Source organism: Aquarana catesbeiana, linkage group LG03 (genome assembly GCF_042186555.1).
Source record: "Aquarana catesbeiana isolate 2022-GZ linkage group LG03, ASM4218655v1, whole genome shotgun sequence".
Lineage (NCBI taxonomy): Eukaryota > Metazoa > Chordata > Amphibia > Anura > Ranidae > Aquarana > Aquarana catesbeiana.
The window spans coordinates 608,743,700-608,767,845 of NC_133326.1; the positions used below are offsets into that span (position 1 = coordinate 608,743,700).

The 24,146-nt window shown below is 42.6% G+C and overlaps 1 protein-coding gene across 2 annotated transcripts in view; it reads left to right on the forward strand.

The window, feature by feature from the left end:
• LOC141133090 (zinc metalloproteinase-disintegrin-like VLAIP-A) overlaps positions 1-24,146 on the forward strand; it is a 120,232-nt gene that overhangs the window by 21,712 nt on the left and 74,374 nt on the right. For both annotated transcript variants that reach the window (XM_073622219.1, XM_073622220.1), the window contains 3 exons: positions 17,163-17,231; positions 17,341-17,412; positions 22,184-22,353. In XM_073622219.1, coding sequence (XP_073478320.1) covers positions 17,163-17,231; positions 17,341-17,412; positions 22,184-22,353 — 311 coding nt within the window. The remainder of the gene's footprint in view (positions 1-17,162; positions 17,232-17,340; positions 17,413-22,183; positions 22,354-24,146) is intronic.

Sequence of the window (24,146 nt, forward strand, 5' to 3'; positions counted from 1 at the left end):
AAAGGTGGAATAAATGAATGAATAGGTCAATAAAGTCTCAAATAGAAAATCATGCTTTCAAAAAGAGAGCAGGCTTTTGGACTATATATACATTACCTTTGGCGACGCTCAAGTAAATAGCCCAACAGTCCACTAAATGGGAGTAGGAGAGTGGCCCTGAATGAGCAGCCTTTTTCAACCAGGGTGCCCAGCCACCCTGGGGGACCTTGAGGTTTCTAACAATAAATACATTTAAAAAAAAGTTAGGCTTTAATGACATTTTATGGGTACTTGGCCACTCTAACCACAGTACTCTATCAAGGTTTTATTGATATGTAATTTATATTACCTGAAATATTGAGACCAGTCTTTTTCAACCAGGGCGCCTTGGGGTTTCTTCAGGGGAGTCTTGGTATAATGCTTTAAAACTGCTCAAAAATTGTATACAAGCTGACATGTAGATGAAGGCTGCCTTTTAGTTATACTAAATCACAGGTTTTCATTGTGCACCATTACAACCTTTTAGCTGCCAGTGTCCTAACCATTAATGACATCATCAGTGGATAAGAAGGATGACAGTCGCCTGTATAGCATCCTTGTTTTAAGCCCCCTCCCTGCCTCTTTCCGTCAGCATTTGGGTCACCTTAGCCGAGTGATGGAGAAAAACTGAAGGAGAACAGAAACATTGGAATACTAGTCAGTACCAGTTTGCAAAAGTGTATTTGCTTTGGAGGAATAAATCACCTCCTTTTTTTTTTTTTCTTTTTTTAACAATAGATTTTTATTTTTTATGATGAATGTCATTACAAAGGTTGTGCAAAACGAAATATCACTTAGAAGGATTGATCATATTACATATTCAACAGATATTGTACGAAGAAAACTAAAACAAGGTACTTAAAAAGAATGTATAACAGATATTGATGTGTTCTTGTTAGTCAGACCCCGCCTGCCCCAGATTGGATCAAAGTGTAAGAAGGGTCTGTCCAACAAATTTTAATATTAACAAGGATCAGAGTTTGTTTTGTTAGGTAATGTACTACGTCTGAATATCGCTTTTTTTAAAAAAGGTTATATCAGAAACACACGTGTTTGTTAAAGGTTACACTCCTTTAAATATTTAGAAGCTCTAGGATGAGATAGCCAGGCTTGCCATTTCTTTTAAAAGGTAACAGTGGAGTAATTTTTATATGCTAACATTCGTTCGAATTGTGCTTGGATGTTTAATCTAGCGATTACATTAGATAGGTTAGGTGCTTCAGTAGATTTCCACAAACTAGTTATAGTAAGTCTTGCCGCTATTAATATATGAGCTACTATTGTTCTATAATTTAGGGGATAAATATCAAGATTTATACTTAGTAGAGCCATCACTGGAGTAATGTGAGTTAGGTTGCCTGTGAGATTGGACATGAAGGTAGAGATAGATTTCTAAAAACTGTGGAGGTTTTTACAACTCCATAGAATGTGAAGAAGGATGCCAACTTGTTCGTTCCATCTGCAGCATACTGGGGAGGAGGAGGGGTATATTTTTGATAGTTTATATGGGGTTAGATACCATCTGTTTAAAATTTTTTGGGAATTATCCCAATGCTCTATACAAGAGGAAGCGTTGCTGTTTATCTATATGGCTTCTTGCCATTGGTTCCTAGAAAATGTTTGATTTAAGTCTTCCTCCCATTTAATTATATGTGAGTTTTTATTATTACGTGAATGGAATGATAGAAGTCTATACATAAGGGAAATTCCTTTCTTTTTATGATTACATTTAGTGAGAAAATTCCAAATTTCTAGAGGAACTTCTATAGAAATATTGGCATTAAAGTCCTTTAGTCGTGGGTATTTTTAATTTTACTCTGGATTATGTTCTTGCATTGAAATGGAAGACGTTCATATATGTGATGACCCTGTTGGATCCAGCTTCTCGCTGAGTAATGAATTTTGGTTCTGTCTTTCTTGTGTTTGGTTTTAGATAGTATGAGTTTCCACGCTATTATTGTGGATCTAAAGCTAAGGAGTTTGGATGTGCTAATTTTGGGAAGTACATAGCTAGCAATAGATAAGGCACTCGGATTATGTCCTACAGTTACCTCTTTTTCTATGTTTAGCCACAGTATGTCTTCGGAGGGGGAAAACCAGAACTTCATCTGGTCCAGTAATGAGGCATAGTATTAGTCTTTGATGGCTGGTAGTCCCATGCCTCCTGCAGATTTGGTGGCGGTAAGAATTTGGAACGCCACTCTAGGTTTTTTCCTACTCCAAATTAAGTTTTTCAGTTTTGTATCAAGTGAGTGAAGAATTTGGAGGTAATCGGGATAGGCAGGCATCGGAAGTAATATAAGATTTTGGGGAGGGTTTGCATTTTAAATGCAGCAATTTTTCCTACCCTTGAAAGCTGGATATTTTGCAGGTCTTTGTTGGTTTGTGTTAATAGATTGGGATACCGTATTTATCGGTGTATAACACGCGTCGGCGTATAACACGCGTCGGCGTATAACACGCACCCCACGTTTAAGAGGGAATTTTAAGGAAAAAAACTTTTAGGAGGGAAGTTTAAGAAAAAAAAACTTACATTTAAATGCCCATCAATGCAGCCTTGTCAGTGTCCATCTGCAGCTTTGTCCATCATTGCAGTCTTGTCAGTGTCCTGTCAGTGTCCATCATTGCAGCCTTGTCAGTGTCCATCATTGCATCCTTGTCAGTGTCCATCATTGCATCCTTGTCAGTGTCCATCATTGCATCCTTGTCAGTGTCAATTGCAGCCTTACCCCTGTGCATTTGCAGACAGTCTGTACTGTCAGTACCTTGCCATTTAAATAGAGATACAGAGACAGATGTCCTGTATATCTTGGCGGCACTCGGCCACTCTCGGCGGCTTTCGGCTGCTCTCGGCGGCTTTCGGTGGCTCACGCGGGACTGCGAGAGCCGTCAAAAGCCGCCGAGAACAGCCGAAAAGCTGCCAAGAGCGGCCGAAAGCCACCGAGAACAGCTGAGAGCAGCTGAAAGCCGCCGAGAATGGCCGATTTCCCCCTGATTTTAAGGGGTAAAAAGTGCGTGTTATACGCCGATAAATACGATAATTAGCTTCATATACTTTGGAAGTTGGGTAAATAAGTTTTATCCCCAGGTAAGAAATAGATTCTTCACCAATTGTAGCCAAATTCCCCACCCAGACCGCTAGATATTTCCTTAGGGAGATTCATAGGTAAAACAAAGCATTTATTTTGGTTTACTTTATAGTATGATATTTTTCCATAGTTATCTAGTAGTTCCTGGACTGCTGGTAGTGAAGAATTAGGGTTAGTTAATGTAAGTATAATATAGTCGGCAAACAGGCCAATTTTATGTTCGTATTGCCCTATTTTAATACCTTTGATATCAGTGTTTTCGCGTATATATTCTGCTAATTGTTCTATTGCTAGTGAAAAAATTATAGGCGATAATGGGCATCCCTGTCTGGTTCCATTTGTTAGATTGAAGCTTTTGGAGATTATACCTGATGTATATACTCTTGTCATGGGTCGTGTGTAAGGAGACATTATGGCTGAGTGAATAAAGCCCCTGAACCTGAATTTCATTAATGTCTTGGAGATGTATTCCCAGTGCATTCTATTGAATGTCTTTTCAGTATCTAACGCTAGAAGGGGGTAGGGCATTCGCTTGGTTTCTATATGGTTAATTAGATTCACCATCTGTCTAGTGCTATCTGGGGCTTGTCTTCCTTTGATGAAACCTACTTTATCAGGGTTTATAAGAGATGATGTTATTGCAGTGTCGGGACAAGGTCACCTGGACCCAGGGCGAAGATGGCAAACTGTGCCCCCCCCCTCCCCCCATAAAGAAAGAGTCTGTGTCATTTCAAAACAGGAAAATATTACTTAAAACAATACAAATTAAATTAGTTTTAATTCGATAGAATCAGAGTTCACTCACACATTTTAAATATATGTATTTTATTAGAGGTACTTAAAGTGCTTTGAAAAAACGCAGCTTAGCCTCCCCGCTGACAGGACAGAGCTCTGCCTTGTTTACATAGGCACAGGTCTGTCCTGTGGGTCTTTCCAATGATCGGTGGGTGCCGGTGGTCATCCATTGGCCACTGGCCAGCACCCACACAGCACAGCCGGGTCACCGGTGGCGCACGCGTGTGCCCCTTACCTGGGAGTGCTGGATTATATACTTGGTACATGATCCAGTGCAGCAGAGTCAACGTACATGTAATACGGTCGGCAAGCTAATAATAATGACCACCAGCATCAGTCCCAGTTTCTGGAATTATATCCCCCAGCATCGGTGCCAGTTTAGAAAATGACAACTCTCAGTATAAATGGCAATCTCTATAATAATAACCGCCAGCATCAGTGCCAATTTACAAAATAACAATCCACAGCATTGGTGTCAGCAACAGCAATAATAACCCCCAGCATCAGTGGCAGTTTCTACAATTCGATCCCCAGCATTGGTACCAGTTTAAGAAACAGCAGCCAGTTTACGCAATAATAACCAACAGCATTCGTGTCAGTTTCTACAACAATAATCCCCAGCAATAGTGCTATCTTATGTAATAACCCCCAGCATTGATGGTAGTGTCTGTGATCCCCATCTGAACTGGCTGGAGTGGTTTACTCTTTGGGGGGGGGGTTGATTACCTACTTGAGCGCTGGAAGATTTTACCCCCTTCACGACCAGTCTATTTTAGAGCTGCTCTACCTTAATTGGTAATTGTGTGGTCATGCAATGCTGTACACAAACAAAATGTATAATAATTTTCTTCACACAAATAGAGCTTTTTTTGTGGTATTTGCACACCACTGCATTTTTTGTATTTTTTATATTATAAACAAAAAAATACCAAAAATTTTGAAACAAAAAACAATAGTTTTTACTTTCTGCTATAAAACATATCCAATAAAAAGATTAAATAAAAAATTATTTCTTCATAAATTTAGGCCAAAATGTATTCTGCTACATGTCTTTGTTAAGTGTATATTAAGTGGTTTGTGTAAAAGCTATTAAGTCTACTAAACCATGGAATATATACTGACATTTTTTTTTATATACTAGCAATGTGGGCGATCAGTGACTAATAGTGGGACTGTGATAGTGACACTAACTGACACCTTGTGGGAACTGAATAACTGACACTGACATCAACAGTGACACTAATACAGTGATCAGTGCTAATAATATACACTGTCACTGTACTAATGACACTGGGAAGTGGGTAACATCAGGGGCGATCAAAGGGGTTAATTGTGTGCCTAACTATGTATAATGTGTGTATAGTGTGCTGATTTTTAACACAGATTCATTGGTTTATTTTCCCTGCTTTGTAGGGAGAAGAAACAAAGCAATCATTACATTCCCTCTGTACAGAGCCCTCTGTGGGCTGTGATTGGACACAGCTGATCAGCAGGTCCTGGCCATGAATCATTGGCTGAGACCTGCTGACAGATTCTCGCTGGTACAATCACAGGGGAGTTGGGTGAGGGCAGGCTCCTGAAACAGGTAGCGATGTACGGGTACACTGCGGTTACTGTAGCTGCAGCCGCGGTGCAGCCGCGGATCGGGAAATATTCACTGCCTGTGATTAGCGCTGCGCAGTGTCAGCTTCCTGGCGGGATCAGGCATGTGGGGTTTTGAAAATGCCCAAGCCCATCCAAAGTGGTTAATTACCAATTGTATCAGTAATATGCAGCTTGAAAAGGGGTTAATGTGTTGCCACTGGTCACTAACGCATTAGTGACAAGTGTCAGTTAACCCCTTTGTGTTGCATTAGTGACACAAGTATCAGTGCTATGCTGCAGCATAAAGGGGTTAAAGAACACTGATACTTGTGCCACTAATGCAGCACAAAGGGGTTAACTGACAATGGTCACTAATGCATTAGTGACCAGTGGAAACACAATACCCCCCTCATGTTGCATATTACTGATACCATTGGTATATAATATCACCTCTCCCCTCCCCCCAGAGTTAGCCGATTCATATGTACATGTTCATCTGCTTACTATTGATGCACTATGCACTGCCTGGTTGGTTCCTCCTCTGGGTTGCACTCACTGCGGTGCCCGGCAGCTCTCTACGGTCCTCTCTCGCTCTCCCCACCTCGCAGTGACGTCACTGCAGGACTCGGAAGTGCCTGTCGGGCGGAGATCACTCCACGGCTCCGCCTGACAGGGAAGGGAAGACTGGGTCCTATTCTTGTGCCGGGTGCAGGAGCGCACTCGGCACATCCTTGTAGGCAGCTGTGTGGGATTGTAGTGCGTCCAGTTGGTGGTAATGACAGTATGCCCAAAACATTTTTAGCAGCACACTGCCAGCACTGCGCCCCCCTTCCCATGGTAATTTGTTCCGCCCAGGGCACCCGCCCAGGGCATCTGCCCCTTCCGCCCCCCCCCCCCCCCCCACCTTGTACCTGCCCTGTGTTATTGTCATTAATCGGTTAGCCAAAATTTTAGCATACATTTTCACATTAGAGTTTAGTAATGATATGGGTCTATAGTTCAAAGAGGATGACAGATCTTTGTATGATTTAGGCATAGTGATGATTACGGCTTCTAATAATTCTAGGGAATATTTTGGAAATTGCTGCCTGGTTAAACAATTTCGTCAGATATGGGGCTAGGATATCAACAAAGGCTTTATAATATTCTCCCGATAGACCAATGGTTCTCAACCTCCTAGTGCCTTGACCCCTTGATAAAATGTCCCAAGTTGTGGAGACCCTTAACAGTAAAATTATTTTCGTAGCGTGGGTTGTCAGCACCCATGGCAAGACAAGAGACAAGAGTCCCTTCCACTTGTACAGTATTAAAACCCCTTATGGTACATTTTGGGATCTGCCACTCTCTCTTTGTTCTCCTTTCGTTCCCTTTTATCTATCTCTATCCTAATTTCTTGTTTTTTTTCCCCATCCCTCTCTCTAGCCGTCTTTCTTGTTCTTTCTCTTATTCTGGCTGGCGGGAAGTTGGGATGAGTGGCAGTCCTGCTGGGGGAGGGGGGGGGATCAGTGGCAGTGCTGGGGGGAGTTCTGATCAGCCAACTTAGGTGCTCTTGATCAAGGTCATCTGCTGATCTGAGAACTGTAGTGGGGACGTTTAATGGCAACTCCAATCACAGATAGTGTTACTCACTGTGTCTCCGGCTTCACTGTGTCTCTAGCTTAGTGGTGTCTCGCAACAGTGACACCTATGCTGAAATCAGGAGATAGGGTCTCCTGCAGCCCCTCCCACTTCACATTCCTCACCAGTCAGCTGACCCCTAATGCCGTGAACTCAATGGGCGTCTGCGAGGAGGCTGAGTGGGTGGCCATGGGTTCCAGGAACAGCCCAGCTGGGCGGCCACAAACTCCAGGGACAGCCCTGCTGGGCAGCCGCGAAAAGCCTGGGAGAGCGGTGCAGGCTTCAGGAACAGCCCAAGATGCGGTGACCCCTGGCAAATCGTTATTTGCCCCCGAGGGGGTCCCGACCCTCAGGCTGAGAACCACTGCGATAGACCATCACTACCTGGACCATCACTGCCTTCAGTAATGCTTTGATGACTTTTACGGTTATATCCAGCGATATTGGTTCGTTGAATAAATTCAGGGTATTAGGGTCAATTTCGGGTAGATTTACTTTGTTTAAGAATTCTATTATTTTATCAGAGGTGGGTTGGGGGGTATTTTTATCTTCGCTGAGATTATAGAGCGATTCATAGTAATCAGAGAATGCATCCGTGATTTCTTGAGGATTATAGAATTCCGTCCCAGAGGTATGGTGGGTCAATTTGTGGATTTTATATTTATTTTGGCGTTGTCGCAATTGTGAGGCTATTCATTTACCAGCTCTGTTTCCCTGAGAGTAGAAGTTTAATTTTAATTTTTTAAGGTATTTGTCATGATCTTTTATTAAAACAGAACGTAACTCAGATCTTAGGTTGTTAAGTTGTTGAGTTAGATGGATATCAGGGGGGTTCTGTTTATGTGTTTCTTCCAGTTTAGATATATCTCTCAGTAATTGGTAGTTTTGTTGCTTTTCTTTTTTTTCTCCCTAGCAGTCATTTGTATAGAGTCCTCTCCTGTAAGGTTTGTGAGTGCACCATAATGTAGTACAGTTCACAGAATCATTATCATTAAGAACAAAAAATTCTTCAAGTTTATATTTCATCGCAGACAAATATTCACTCTGAGAAAGAATAAAGGTGTTGTTTCTCCATAGGGAGTTATTCGACTTAGGGTGGCTTGTATTGATTTCTGACGTGATTGGCAGGGGGGCCCGGGCAACCTGAACACAGAACTACTTAATGTAAAAAAAAATAAAAATAAATCCTCCAGCCATCATGACCAAACATTGTCCATCGGAGTCATCATCCCCAACCCCCCACCCCCCGGTTCTTTTTGCTTTTCTTTATTTTGATAGCTCAATATCTGCAGGTAGTGACAGGGGGAGGGACTATCTTTCGGGCGCGGAAGAATGTCTCTTTCACGACGGCTCCTCGTGCTGGCTCAAGTCCCGGCCAGCATGTCCTTCCCTGTCGGCAGAAGAAAAAAAAGAAGCAGCTGGCATCTGATTGGAATTGTTTGTGGACACTCGGACTCCAGTCCAGGCAGCAGCAGGATCAGGGAGGAAGTGACTCTTGGGGCCCGGCTAACACAGGTGTGTGCTTGCTTGGGAGGGGGGGGATTCAAGATCTACTACTACTGCAGCAGCACCTATACATTATTGGCATTGGCGGCATGGGTGGCACTGTCTAGAGGTAGCACATGCGTTATGGGCCATAACACATGTGCTGACTGCAGACAGTCCCACCGATGCCGCCAATGCCGTAATGTGCTGCAGACAGTGCCACCCATGCTGCCAATTGGCGGCATGGGTGGCACTGTCTGCAGCACAATATGGCATTGGCGGCATGGGTGGCACTGTCAGCAGGCAGCACATGCGTTATGGCATTAGTGTCATGGGTGGCACTGTCTGCAGCACATGGCGGCATGGGTGGCACTGTCTGCAGCACAATATGGCATTGGCGGCATGGGTGGTACTGTCCGCTGGTAGCACATGTGCTGCCTGCAGAGACAATCCCACCCATGCCGCCAATGCCGTAATGTGCTGCAGAGACAGTGCCATCCATGCCGCCAATGTCGTATTGTGCTGCAGACAGTTTCCCCTGTGCTGCCAGTGCCGTAATGTGCTGAAGACAGTGCCACCCATGCCGCCAATAGCATTATGCCATTGGCAGCATGGGTAGCACTGTCTTCAGCACAATAAGGTATTGGTGGCATGGCATGGGTGGCACTGTGTGCAGCACAATATTGCATTGGCAGCATGGGTGGCGCTGTCTCTGCAGTACATTATGGCATTGGCATGTCCCGCTGTCAAGTCTCTGATTGCCACCATTACTAGTAAAAATAAATAAAAAATACATAAATACATCATATAGTTTGTAGATGCTATAACTTTTGTGCAAACCAATCAATAAACGCCTTTTGGGTTTTTTTTTTTTTTTTTTTTTACAAAAAATATGTTGCAGAATACATATTTGCCTAAACTATTGAAGAAATTTGATTTGTTAAATTTTTTATTGGATATGTTTTATTGCAGAAAGTAAAAAACATATATATTATATATTATGACATATTTTTTTCAAAATTGTTTTTATTTTTTTGTTTAGAAACGTAAAAAGTAAAAACCGCAGAGGTGACCAAATATCACCAAAAGAAAATAAACATCACTTGTAGACAAACCCGCACTTTGTTTCAAGGCGGGGTCTGGGGAGGGACCAGGAGCGGAGCCAGGGGTGGGGCTGAAGGAGAGACCAGGGGCGGGACCAGGGGTGGAGCTGAAGGGGGCCCTGTCAGGTAGGCTGTACAGGGCCCCGTGATTTCTATCAGCGGCCCTGGTCCGACCACGTAATATTATGAATGCAGGCTTTTAGTATTTGTTGTAATAAGTATTTGTCTGTGATGAAGTAATCGATTCTACAGTAAGACTTGTGCACATGCGAAAAAAAAGTATAGTCTCTTTCTGTGGTGTGGGTGCATCTCCAGGGATCGTAGAAGTCTTCTGTGGAAAAGATGGTGTTTAATCCAGATCTGAATGTATGACCTTTTTTGGAGGTGTCCATATAGGGGTCCATTCGTGCGTTAAAGTCTCCACAAATAATGAAATTCCCTTTCTGAATTTTCCGGGCTTTCATTATGACCTTCTGAAGAAATTGGTGAGGATTTTTATTGGGAGCGTAGGTATTACCAATTGTGTATGTTGAGTTATCAATAGAAGCTACAACGATTATGTATCAGCTACAATGATTATGTGTCAGTTTTTAGGTCTATTAGGTCTATGAGACAGTGTCTTTAATTGCTGTGATTACTGATTTTTTTTTTCCTGCTATTGTTGGAAACAAAAATTTGAGGGAACTTGGGATGAGTAAATGTAGGTGCTTTGTCCTTTGCGAAGTGGGAATGCAGATAATATCGCTTTTAAGTTTCAGGGCATCAGACCAGAGAGCTTTCCTTTTGAATGGGCTGTTTAAACCCTTAACGTTTAGTTACAGTAGTTTAAGATTCATGTTGCTAGTATAAATGAATGCTGAGAAGTGCTGACAGGCTTGTTTGTGAAGATCCCGGAAATTGAGATTGACGATGTAGTATACATTTTTTACCAATAGAGGAAAGTAGGGATCCTTGTATTGAATAGAAGAAAGAGGTAAGAATAAATGAGTAAACTTAACTATAAGGAAATGAGAAACCAGGAGTTGGGTGATAACTCCAGTGCACATTGACAATGTACTAATTATTAGGGGGTTGTAGGGAATATCAGGTAATAGGCCGAACTGCAGGTTTCCTGAGTATACTAGAACCTGAGATACAAAACATTAATAGTTTGTGGCTCCTTATTGTTGTAATGGAACAGAAATAAATTCAGAGTAGGGCACTCTGAATATGACTTGCAAACTTATCCATGGCTCGTGTGCCATTCTTGAGGTATCATTCCGGGTATATTTTTATCAAGTAACTTATCCTCATTATTAAGGAGACGGTCCCATGATCGGAGGATTTTCAGCCTTGGTCCAGGTTAGTGATAGCATGTGAGGTGGCTTTATGCTCTACGAGTATTTTTGCAGGAAATCCCCATTTGTATATTATACTGTTGTTCCTTAGTATCTTGGTTATCTAATTACAATTTTTTCCGGGCTAGGATGGTAGCCTGTGATAGGTCGGAGTAAAGAATGATTCCTGCATAGGGATCTGGAAAAGGTGAGTGACAGCGCACATATTGCATTAGTTGGTCCTTTACATTGTAATAGTGGATTCTGGCTATTACATCTCTAGGTAGCTTCTCTGGGATATGGGAGGGTTTAGATAATCTATGCGCTCTATCAATTTCCAGTTCTTGGGGTGTAATCGAAGGTATTAGCTTCAGAAAATGTTTCAATACTGTTGGTTTTACATTTTCGGGGATACCCCTAAATTTTACATTATATCGTCTGGACCTGTCCTCAATGTCCGCCATTTTCATCCTGAGTTGTTTGACCTCTTCTTCCAGTTCGAACTGAGAATCGACCAGTTCATTATGTGCTGCAGTAAAGTTGCACATTTTGTTTTCAACATAGTCCACTCTCTCTCCTACTGCATCTATCTCCATTTTGGATTTTTGTATGAAGTTTAGCATGTCTTGTTGCAGTGCTCCCCTTAATGACATTATCATATCCTTGATTATTGAATCAAGGATAGGTTGTCCTAAAGTGGGTATGGCATTTAATTTTTCATCATAAGGATTGTTTTCTAATATATAGTTGAAATCATTTGGAGAAGTATTAACCTTACCCTCAGCAGAGGAGACCCTTCTCTGCTGAGATCTCTTAAGATCTCTTTACTGAAGATATCAGCTTGCAGGGAGTTGCTGTTCTGAGTCTGCAGCTGCAGCTCTGTGTGAGAATCCTCCTCTTCTCCTGGGCATTCAGCACGTTGTACTGTGTTGTGCTGAGAGGGGGAGCCTGCGCCATCTTTCTTTCTCCATGTCCCGGTTGGGGTGTAGAAATCGTCCAGTTTGCGGGGTCCTTCTCTTTCTTTCCGCTTGGCTGACATTCTCCTCTGATCCCCGCCACTCCCAGATCTTGCCTGTGTAATCATGATACTGAAGTCGTGTTGTGAGTCTCAGGAAGACCCGTTGTACCGGAGCTAGATCAGCATGCGACCATCAGCCTCGGATGCCAGCTACACCCCCAGAATAAATCACCTCTAATGTTGGGTGTCCTACTTGGACTTGTGGGTGTTGCTGCATTATGTAAAACTATTAGAATAGGTTTTACATTTCAGAATGTAACTTTCAGCGTCAATTTCCTTTGGGGTTGTTGGCATTTGACCATTGGACATCTCAGCGCTGCAAAGGTAGTAGGTGCTTCCCTTTGCCCAATACTGCAATCCCTAATCTAAACAGGGAGTAGGCAGCTATATAATGCCCAGCAACTGTCACTGCCTACAGGGCCCATGCTAGTTCATGTCTGAATGGTGCAGTATCGGCACTTAGGGCCACCAGCCCAACATATCTTATTAGTGCTGGCCCAGGGGGCCTACCTGTCTCCCAGCCCAGCTCTATCCTGGGTTGTGGCAATGCTGACACGCATTTCACTCTTTTTCCATATATTGTCATAAATATTGACATATTTAGAGAATACACATAGAATACGGATTGGGGACTTTTAAGTTGCCAGACAGAAACAATATACTACATCGTATTTTAAAATCCATATAACGTTTTAAAAAGTTTTAAAAGAAAGTTTGACTAGAGATAACATGCAATCCAGTTATATAGTACAGCGATTTCTGCTCAACATGTTTCACCAAGAGGTGGCTTCTTCAGGAGAGTTTTTAAATTACTGTACAAGATATTCACTGTGTACAGAAAGAGTACACATTTAGAGACAATACCACATGGGGCCATACAGCCCTATTATCTATATTCATACATGGTTAATTCATATGCATCAAAGTTACAATGAATCATCTAAGAGACTGTTCTTACCCAAGAGGTACCACCAGGTAAGTATGTATCAGTCTAGGAGCCACAAAATAACCTTCATAGGGATATCAGTGTGTCATAGGAGGACCAGGGCCGTCTTTAGCGCAGGGCAAACGGGGCACTTGCCCTGGGCCCAATCTTTGTTGGGGGGCCCGCGCTAGCCGTGAATTGGGGCCCCGATGACAGCTTTGCAGAGTGCGCAGAGGACACGGGAGGATGTATTCCGTGCTAACCAGCTGAGAGGGGGTGGGGCCGGGAGCTCCACTGACGCTCTGACCCCGCCTACGTGACGGCTTGTAGTGAGAGCCAGTGATCGGAGTGGGAGTGTCATTGGAGCTCCCGGCCCCGCCTCCTCTATACTGGCTGGTGAATACAGAGGTCCGGGGGCGAGGCCGGGAGCTCCAATGACACTCCCACTCCAATCACTGGCTCTCACTACAGACGCTCTATTCCGAGTACACAGGCTGCACGTGGGCGGGGTCAGAGCGTCAGTGGAGCTCTCAGCCCCGCCCCTCTCAGCTGACTAACGCGGGAATACATCCTCCTGTATCCTCTGTGCGCTCTGCAAAGCTGTCATCGGGGGCCCCAATTCATAGGTGATGCGTCCCCCAACGCAAAGCGTCACTGGAACTGTTGTAGTGAGAGCAGAGAGTGGAAGCCCCGCCCACACACCTGAATGTATGTAGTGAGTTTGGCTGGCCAGGTATGTCTTTACACCCATAAAATGCCTGACTGCTGAAACCCTGAGCTGTGTTATTCAACTGTAAAGCTGTGCATTGCTGAAAGTTCTTTGACCATCCCCTGTATAATGTCTGCAGTCTCTGATTGTCTCCTGCAGTATGTCCGCAGTCTCTGATTGTCTCCTGCAGTATGTCCGCAGTCTCTGATTGTCTCCTGCAGTATGTCCGCAGTCTCTGATTGTCTCCTGCAGTATGTCCGCAGTCTCTGATTGTCTCCTGCAGTATGTCCGCAGTCTCTGATTGTCTCCTGCAGTATGTCCGCAGTCTCTGATTGTCTCCTGCAGTATGTCCGCAGTCTCTGGTAATCTCCTGCAGTATGTCCACAGTCTCTGGTAATCTCCTGCAGTATGTCCGCAGTCTCTGGTAATCTCCTGCAGTATGTCCGCAGTCTCTGGTAATCTCCTGCAGTATGTCCGCAGTCTCTGATTGTCTCCTGCAGTATGTCCGCAGTCTCTGGTAATCTCCTGCAGTATGTCTGCAGTCTCTGGTAATCTCCTGCAGTATGTCCACAGTCTCTGATTGTCTCCTGCAGTATGTCCGCAGTCTCTGATTGTCTCCTGCAGTATGTCCGCAGTTTCTGATTGTCTCCTGCAGTATGTCTGCAGTCTTTAATTGTCTCCTGCAGTATGTCCGCAGTCTCTGGTAATCTCCTGCAGTATGTCCGCAGTCTCTGATTGTCTCCTGCAGTATGTCCGCAGTCTCTGGTAATCTCCTGCAGTATGTCTGCAGTCTCTGGTAATCTCCTGCAGTATGTCCGCAGTCTCTGATTGTCTCCTGCAGTATGTCCGCAGTCTCTGGTAATCTCCTGCAGTATGTTCGCAGTCTCTGGTAATCTCCTGCAGTATGTCCGCAGTCTCTGATTGTCTCCTGCAGTATGTCCGCAGTCTCTGATTGTCTCCTGCAGTATGTCCGCAGTCTCTGGTAATCTCCTGCAGTATGTCCGCAGTCTCTGGTAATCTCCTGCAGTATGTCCGCAGTCTCTGGTAATCTCCTGCAGTATGTCCGCAGTCTCTGATTGTCTCCTGCAGTATGTCCGCAGTCTCTGGTAATCTCCTGCAGTATGTCCGCAGTCTCTGGTAATCTCCTGCAGTATGTCCACAGTCTCTGATTGTCTCCTGCAGTATGTCCACAGTCTCTGATTGTCTCCTGCAGTATGTCCGCAGTCTCTGGTAATCTCCTGCAGTATGTCCGCAGTCTCTGGTAATCTCCTGCAGTATGTTCGCAGTCTCTGATTGTCTCCTGCAGTATGTCCACAGTCTCTGATTGTCTCCTTCAGTATGTCCGCAGTCTCTGATTGTCTCCTGCAGTATGTCCACAGTCTTTGATTGTCTCCTGCAGTATGTCCGCAGTATCTGGTAATCTCCTGCAGTATGTCTGCAGTATCTGGTAATCTCCTGCAGTAAGTCCGCAGTCTCTGGTAATCTCCTGCAGTATGTCCGCAGTCTCTGATTGTCTCCTGCAGTATGTCCACAGTCTCTGATTGTCTCCTGCAGTATGTCCGCAGTCTCTGGTAATCTCCTGCAGTATGTTCGCAGTCTCTGGTAATCTCCTGCAGTATGTCCGCAGTCTCTGATTGTCTCCTGCAGTATGTCTGCAGTCTCTGGTAATCTCCTGCAGTATGTCCGCAGTTTCTGGTAGTCTCCTGCAGTATGTCCGCAGTCTCTGGTAATCTCCTGCAGTATGTCTGCAGTCTCTGGTAATCTCCTGCAGTATGTTCGCAGTCTCTGATTGTCTCCTGCAGTATGTCCACAGTCTCTGATTGTCTCCTTCAGTATGTCCGCAGTCTCTGATTGTCTCCTGCAGTATGTCCACAGTCTCTGATTGTCTCCTGCAGTATGTCCGCAGTATCTGGTAATCTCCTGCAGTATGTCTGCAGTATCTGGTAATCTCCTGCAGTAAGTCCGCAGTCTCTGGTAATCTCCTGCAGTATGTCCGCAGTCTCTGATTGTCTCCTGCAGTATGTCCACAGTCTCTGATTGTCTCCTGCAGTATGTCCGCAGTCTCTGGTAATCTCCTGCAGTATGTTCGCAGTCTCTGGTAATCTCCTGCAGTATGTCCGCAGTCTCTGATTGTCTCCTGCAGTATGTCTGCAGTCTCTGGTAATCTCCTGCAGTATGTCCGCAGTTTCTGGTAATCTCCTGCAGTATGTCCGCAGTCTCTGGTAATCTCCTGCAGTATGTCCGCAGTCTCTGGTAATCTCCTGCAGTATGTCCGCAGTCTCTGATTGTCTCCTGCAGTATGTCCGCAGTCTCTGGTAATCTCCTGCAGTATGTCCGCAGTCTCTGGTAATCACCTGCAGTATGTCCACAGTCTCTGATTGTCTCCTGCAGTATGTCCACAGTCTCTGATTGTCTCCTTCAGTATGTCCGCAGTCTCTGATTGTCTCCTGCAGTATGTCCACAGTCTCTGATTGTCTCCTGCAGTATGTCCGCAGTATCTGGTAATTTCCTGCAGTAAGTCCGCAGTCTCTGGTAATCTCCTGCAGTATGTCCGCAGTCTCTGATTGTCTCCTGCAGTATGTCCATAGTCTCTGATTGTCTCCTGCAGTATGTCTGCACTCTCTGACACTCTCCTGTAATATGTGTATTAATGTGCCCCTTTACTTGATCAATTATTTGGGATTGCTCCACTGCTCAGTGAGAGGTAATGATGTGCATTAACCTCTAGCAACCAATCAGCGAACAGTAGTGATCTGCTTTAATCTCGAGCAACCAATCAGTAAGTGATAATGATGTGCTGTAACCCCTAGCAACCAAGTGAGGGCTAATAATGTACATTAACCTCTAGCAACCAATCGGCAAGCAGAAATTATGTGTTGTAACCTCTAGAAACCAGCCAGTGAGCAGTAAGGATATGTAACCTCTGGCAAACAATTGCAATTGCTGCGTGATCTGCTGCAGTAAACTGATTTTGAGTCTACCTGCTATTTTTTGTATGTCTCAGAATGGAGGGATGGGGCCCCAAGAAAATGTTTGCCCAGGGCCCAATCAAAATTAAAGACGGCCCTGAGGAGGACCATATCTCCACAGTAAAAATTTATGGAAAATATCAAATATAGTATTGAAGGAACCATTGTGGATCTAAATCCTCTCAATAGTAGGTCCCAAATCAAGGGCATAGATTCATCAAATATTCACCTGTCATGTCACAATGAGGAGCCAAAAAAGACAATATTTTCCAAGATGGAATTATACAGCTTAGCTTCAACTAACTTGATTTATCCCACTAAGGGATATTGACATATTTAGGATTTTTTCCCAAGCTTTCCTCACTGTGAGACCAATAATTACTTTCTCAGAGAACATTGAAGCTTTTGTAAAACAATTGTTTGCCATGCACTGTGAAGCAAATGACATTTTCTTCTGTGGAACCTGTAAAGAAATGATTGCTAGTTATTGAAAGTATCACACTGACAATGTTTAATGTATTTAAAATATTATAGGAAGAAATTGACCGTCTTCTGAATGCAAAAAAGTTTATAGAACTGGTTATGGTTGCTGATACATCAATGGTAAGTGTCGTGTTTTTTTTTTAAACACAGCCATAGTATACTATTAGATGGGATGAAATCATAATATTGATTTTTTTTTTGTTGATATAATTCCAATTTTGTTTTTCAGTATCATAAATATGGCAATAATACCAAAGCTGTGAAAGACAAAGTATTTGCAATGGTTAATCTCATGAATGCGGTGAGTAAACTTGTAGTGGGCATTTAGATAATTGGTTAAAGGGAGCAGGGTGTAAGATCTAAATGGAAGTCAGAGACTGGAGGACCGTTCGTGAATTGAAGAAGGAAACATCACTAATGTAGCCACACCTAGGGGTTACTTTACTAAAACTGGAGCACTCAGAATTTGGTGCAGCTGTGCATAGTAGCCAAGCAGCTTCTAGCTTCAGCTTGTTAAATTAAAGTGGTTGTAACCCTAAAAAAAAAAAAAAAATGCTTCTGTGTCTTTAAGGCACAAGATATAGCACAAGGCTTTTGACATGCCAATTGTCCCTTTCTATGTTGTACAATGCCTGGTTGATCCTGCCTGTTCCTTCCCCTGTTTAAACTGACCACGTTTATCATGGCTGCTGATCTCTGATAGCGTGGTCAGATTACGTGCCTCCGTCATCCAGCATCTTTTGCATCTCCCCATCCCCATTCCCCTGTCACCTACATAGTCTGTGTGTGAGAGCCAATCTCCTCTTCACCCCTCCCCTCTCCTCCTGCCGAGATAGAGCAATGCTATTCCCCTGAAGCTACTCCTCTCCTCCTCTTTGATAAAGCTCCAGTGTCTCCCACAGTGTATTATCTTTGGAGACAACAGCAAACATATTAGTTTTGCTTCCTTTCACATGGAAATCATTTTAAACAATTTAAAAACTATATTTATTTAAACTATAATTTCCAAATACAAAATGAATTACTTTATTATTACTATACAGTGACATTGATTATTTCACTATCAAGGCTAGGTTCCTTCAGCTGAGTGACCGATCCTTCCATCGATCAAACGGCTGATCCTTCCTTTGATCAATCGATCCTTCCTTCAATTGATTGGTTAACCACTTGCTGATCAGTCACTGTATATATACGGCGGCAGGTTGGCTCTCCTGCGCAAACCCATATGGCGGTCTGTGCGTGTGAAACTGTGGGCGCGTGCACTGCACACCATGGGAGCGTGTCCTCGGGTCCTGTGGATTCGATGTCCACTGGCCACCCGCGATCATGGTGAGGAGGGGCAGAAAGGGGATATGCCTATGTAAACAAGGCGGATTCCCGCTCTGACATTGGACAACTCTGAGATCTGCAGTTCCTAGTGATCAGGAACAGCGATCTCTTTGTTGTCCCAGTGAGCCCAGTCCCCACACAGTTAGAACACACCCAGGGAACACAGTTAACCCCTTGAGCGCCCCTAGTGTTAATCCCTTCCCTGCCAGTGTCGTTTATACATTGTTCAGTGCATTTTTATAGCACTGATCAATGTAATAATGTCAATGATTCCCAATAAGTGTCACTTGGGGTCAGATTTGTCCGCCGCAATATCGCAGTCCTGCTAAAAATCGCAGATTGCAGCCATTACCAGTAAATATAATAAAAAAATAAAAGTCCCAAACACTTTCCCCTATTTTGTAGATGCTATAACTTTTGTGTAAACCAATCAATATACGCTTATTGCGATTTTTGCTTACCAAAAATATGTAGCAGAATACATATTGGTCTAAACTGATGAATACATTTGTTTTTTTATATTTTTTTGGGATATGTATTATAGCAGAAAGTAAAAATTATTGTTTTTTTTTTTCAAAATTGCCGGTCTTTTTTTGTTTATAGCGCAAAAAATAAAAACCGCAGAGGTGATCAAATGCCACCAATAGAAAGCTCTATTTGTGGGAAAAAAAGGACGCCAGTTTTGTTTGGGTACAACGTCACAGGACCGAGCAATTGTCAGTTAAAGCGACACAGTGCCGTATCGCAAAAAATGGCCTGGTCATTAAGGGGGTAAATCCTTCCGGGGCTGAAGTGGTTAATCCTTCCTTCAATCAATTTTTTGTTCTTTCTTTCGATTGACTGAATCTTACTTCAGTCCATTGACTGATCCTTCATGCAATCAAACAGCCAATCCTTCCTGCGATCGATTGAGCGATCCTTTCTTATTTGATCATTCCTGCAATTGACCGACCGATCCGACCGATCTTGTGATCGACTGACCAATCTTTCCTTTGACCAATCCTTTCATTGGTTGATCGACCAATCCTTCCTTTGACTGATTCTTAATCAATGCACATCTTCGTCAGCACACCATGGATCCTCAATAAAGAGAAGAAAAAGAGAAGCTTTGGACTGCATTTGAAGATCCATGGTGTGCATAGATCTGTGATATCCAGTGTCCAGCTGGTAGTCCCTACAGCACCCACTACAGATGAGCCTAGTGGTCCAGGAATGTGTGCGATGGGAATATAGACATGATTGATCCTTGATTCAATTGATCCTTTCTACTTTGATCAATTGATCCTTCCTTCCATCGATTCTTCCTTCCTATCTTTAATCCTTCCTTCCATTGCTCGATCCTTCCTTTGATCGATTATTTGATTCTTCTGTCGATTGACCGATCCTTCCTGCTATCGATCGACCAATCCTTCCTGAGGTCAGTCAACTGTGCCTTCTTTACTTTGTTCCTTCCTGCGATCAATCAACCAATCCTTCCTGTGATCAACCAACCAATCCTTCCTTCGACCAATCCTTCTATTGATCGATTGATCCTTCATTCGATCAATGCTTTCTTCCTTCCTTCAATTGATCCTTCTTATCTTTGATTCTTCCTTCAATCGATCCTGATTGATTGATTCAATCCTTTTTGGGATCGACCGACTGATGCTTCCTGCAAATTCTTCCTGCGAATGACCGACCGATCCTTCCTTCAACCAATCCTTCCATGGATCGATCAACCAATCCTTCCTTTGATCGATTGATCCTTAATTCCTTTGATCCTTACTTCGTTTACTCAGTCCTTCCTTCTTATCTTTGACCCCTCCTTCCTTCCTTCCTTCATTATTTTTCTGCTAGTAATTTTTTGCAATATTATTTATCCTTTTCCATGTAGTAAAATGGTCGATCCTGCCTGTTCCTGTGTTTCTGTTAGTAAACTGATTTTGTTATCTATCTCTCCCTGCAGCCTCTGAATATTCCCCCCTCCCTTTCTGTCATTTTTATGGTCTGTGTGAAGCCCCACCTCTCCCCTCCCCTCCTAAAACACTAAACCAGCAGAGGAATGTGAGCCCCTCCCACTGGAGTCCCTCTGCTTGGGAGTAAGACCAGAGAAAACCATGTGACTGCACAGAAGCACTGCTGGAAAAAGCCATTTAGAGATTATATTGCTGAAAAAAAAAAAAACACACTGCCATTACTATTGCCCCATAAGAGAACCTATCATAGGAGTTTATTGTGGAGACTCTACAACCACTTTAACTTTGACAAAAAAAACTGGAGGCTGATTGGTTTCTATGCACAACTGCACCAGATTTTGCACTCTCCAGTTTTACTAAATCAACCCCCTAGTGCTTTGTCTTCGAATCCTTAAGGCCCGTACACACGATCCGACTTTCCGACGGGAAATGTTGGGTATCAGGCTGTTGGCAGTAAGTCCGACCGTGTGTTTGCTCCATCGAACAATTGTTGTCGGACTTTCCGCCAACAAATGTTGGCTAGCAGGTTCTCAAATTTTCTGCCAACAAATGTTTGTTGTCGCATTGTCCGAACGTGTGTACACAAGTCTGTTGGAAGTCCTCAGAAGCAGGTCTTGTAAATTAGCGTTTGTAATGGAGAATTAACATTCATGACGTGGCAAATTATGAAATATCAAAATGCAGCGCACAATTTTCTTCTTCTTTAATGGGATAATAATGAAGCTGCTTTGCTGGTGATACTGATGGAGTTATTGCCAACAAAGTTTCAAAGGCTTTTTTTTCTAGTGATATCAAGAATAATATTATTATGCTTTTTTTTTTAATTTTTTCGGGCAAGTTACCACAACACCATTATCCCATAGTTTTTAAGATCAAAGATACAACTATGTTGGTGTCCCTTGTTAATTTTACATTGTATTTTATAAAATGTAACTGCCTACTCCCAAACTGTCATTTGAAGTAAAACACACAGCCAAGTATTATTCTCCACAATTTTTTTTATTGTTCATTAAAAAAAAAACAAAAAAAAAAAAACATTAGACATGTTATCTGCCAATAGAACTTAACCAAAAAGTGCATTCTGTGCATCCAAAAATATAGAAAATATACCAAATCAAATCATTACTCAACCCAAAAAATAATGTCAAAGCAATAACTCCAAAGCCAATAATAAATAACACGTTATCGCCTCCGATTCTGCAACATTTCTGGTTGACGAACGGCCGTTCAGAAACAAACTGAAAAGCACGAAATAAAAAACGCAAACTGAAAAGCGCTAAATGAAAAACGCGAAAAGAAAAGCGCAAAAAAAACAATCACCAAACTTTTACTAACACGAAATTAGCAGAAGGAGCCCAAAGGGTGGTGCTAAAGAGCTGAAAAAACACGTAGTACGTCTTGTACGTCACTATGTTCATAATTGTTGGCCAACATTTGTGTGACCGTGTGTATGCAAGACAAGTTGGAGCCAACGCCCTTCGGACAAAATTCCATGGTTTTGTTGGCCGATCGTGTGTACGAGGCATAAGGGAGAGTATGTGGATTCTATTTGGCATCCTACAAATAGTGAACATTTCTTTATTTCCCTGTTTGGAGGAAACAAAGTTCACACTTTTTGTCTTCAAGGAATGTAAGCTTTGTTTATTACCTATACATGACCTTATAATTTCTAGTGCTATTTCAGTCTTCAGAAAGAGGGTTGTTGCAGTTGTAAAAACAAATTTGTTGTCTTGAAAAAAAAATATATAACATTTAGAGTTAGACTGTTAACTATTCTATTTTACACAGGATTACAAGATATTAAACATTTCTGTGGTTCTTGTTGGGCTTGAGATCTGGGATACCAAGAATCAGATTGAAGTAAATGCTACAGCTGGGGCTACTTTGGATAAGTTTTCTAAATGGAGACAGGAAAAGTTATTGCCTAGAATAGCACATGACAATGCTCAACTCATCACGTAAGTCTGATTGCAGATATAATCTGGTTGTCAAATAGTAATATCCATATTTTGGGTTTAATAATATATATATATATATATATATATATATATATATATATATATATATATATATATATACACAATAGGTAAAGTTTATGCTTATTATTAATTATTCAAAAACATGTGCTCGCTCATGCCCGGCACCAGGCAAGGCCACGTTCATGTAGCATCAACATTATGGCGGTACCCCGCCGTACTCTCCGGTGTCTCTGTATCATAATCTGACGCTGACATACAGGCACCAGTGCGGACTCTGTACAAGCATAATTAACTCTGCTGTACCATGTGGCTAGGTCCCTAGGCTATCGGCTCTGCAGATCTGGTCCCGATTGCTGGGGCACCAACCACTTTCTTCACTATGCATGAGACCCGTCACCCCTGCCTGTACCGCTCTCCCGTACCTGTACGTGATTTTTTTCTTCGGCCCCGGGACGCGCAAGCACCTTCGGAGCCCCACTCACGTTGTGATTGGACACAGCGGGAGCCAATCAGCGGGTCCAGCATACGTGATGTCCGCCAGGACCTGTCAAACCTTCTGAGGAAAGGCAGAATGGCAGTCTGCCCATGTAAACAAGGCAGATCACTGTTCTGCCAGAGGGGAAATGGAGAACTTGTGTTTCTGCTGAGCAGAAACACAGATCTGTGTTTTCCCCCCCAGTCAAAGCATATCCCCCACAGTTGAAAAGCACCCCCTAGGGACACACTTAACCCTTTGACCACCCCTGATGTTAACCCCTTCCCTGCCAGTGTCATTAGTACAGTAACAGTGCATTTTTTTTTAGAACTGATCACTGTAATAATGTCACTGGTCCTCAAAAAGTGTCAAAAGTGTAGGTTAAATGTCCGAAATGTTGCAGTCCCGCTAAAAATTGCTGATCGCTGCCATTCTTAGTCAAAAAAATAAAAATTCCATAACAATATCCCATAGCTTGTAGACGCTATAACTTTTGCGTAAAGCAATCAATACACTTATTGGGATTTTTTTTATCAAAAATATGTAGCAGAATACATATTGACCTAAATTGATTAAGAAATTAGATTTTTTTCATTTTTTTATTGGGTATGATTTTTTTAGCAGAAAGTAAAAAAAATGTTTTTTTTTTTTCAAAACCGTCAGTCTTTTTTGGTTTATAGCACAAAAAATAAAAACCACAGAGGTGATCAAATACCACCAAAAGAAAGCTCAATTTGTGAAAAAAAAGGACATTAATTTTATTTGGGTAGAGCGTTGCATTACTGCGCAATTGTCAGTTAACCACTTAAGGACCGGAAAGATTTGCCCCCTTAATGACCAGGCCATTTTTTTCTGCTATACGACACTGCGTCGCATTAACTGACAATTGTGCGGTCGTGCGACGCTGTACCCAAACAAAATTTATGTATTTTTTTCCCCACAAATAGAGCTTTCTTTTGGTGGTATTTTATTAACTCTGTGTTGTTGTTTTTTTTGCTCTATAAACAAAAAAAGAGCGACAATTTTGAAAAAAACACAATATTTTTTTACTTTTTGCTATAATAAATCTCCCCCCAAAAAATGTAAAAAAACAAATTTCTTCATCAGTTTAGGCCGATATGTATTCTTCTACATATGTTTGGTAAAAAATCGCAATAAGCGTATATTGATTAGTTTGCGCAAACGTTATAGCGCCTACAAAATAGGGGGTAGATTTATGGCATTTTTATTATTATTTTTTTTTGTTACTAGTAATGGCGGCGATCAGCGATTTTTAACGGGACTGCGACATCGTGGC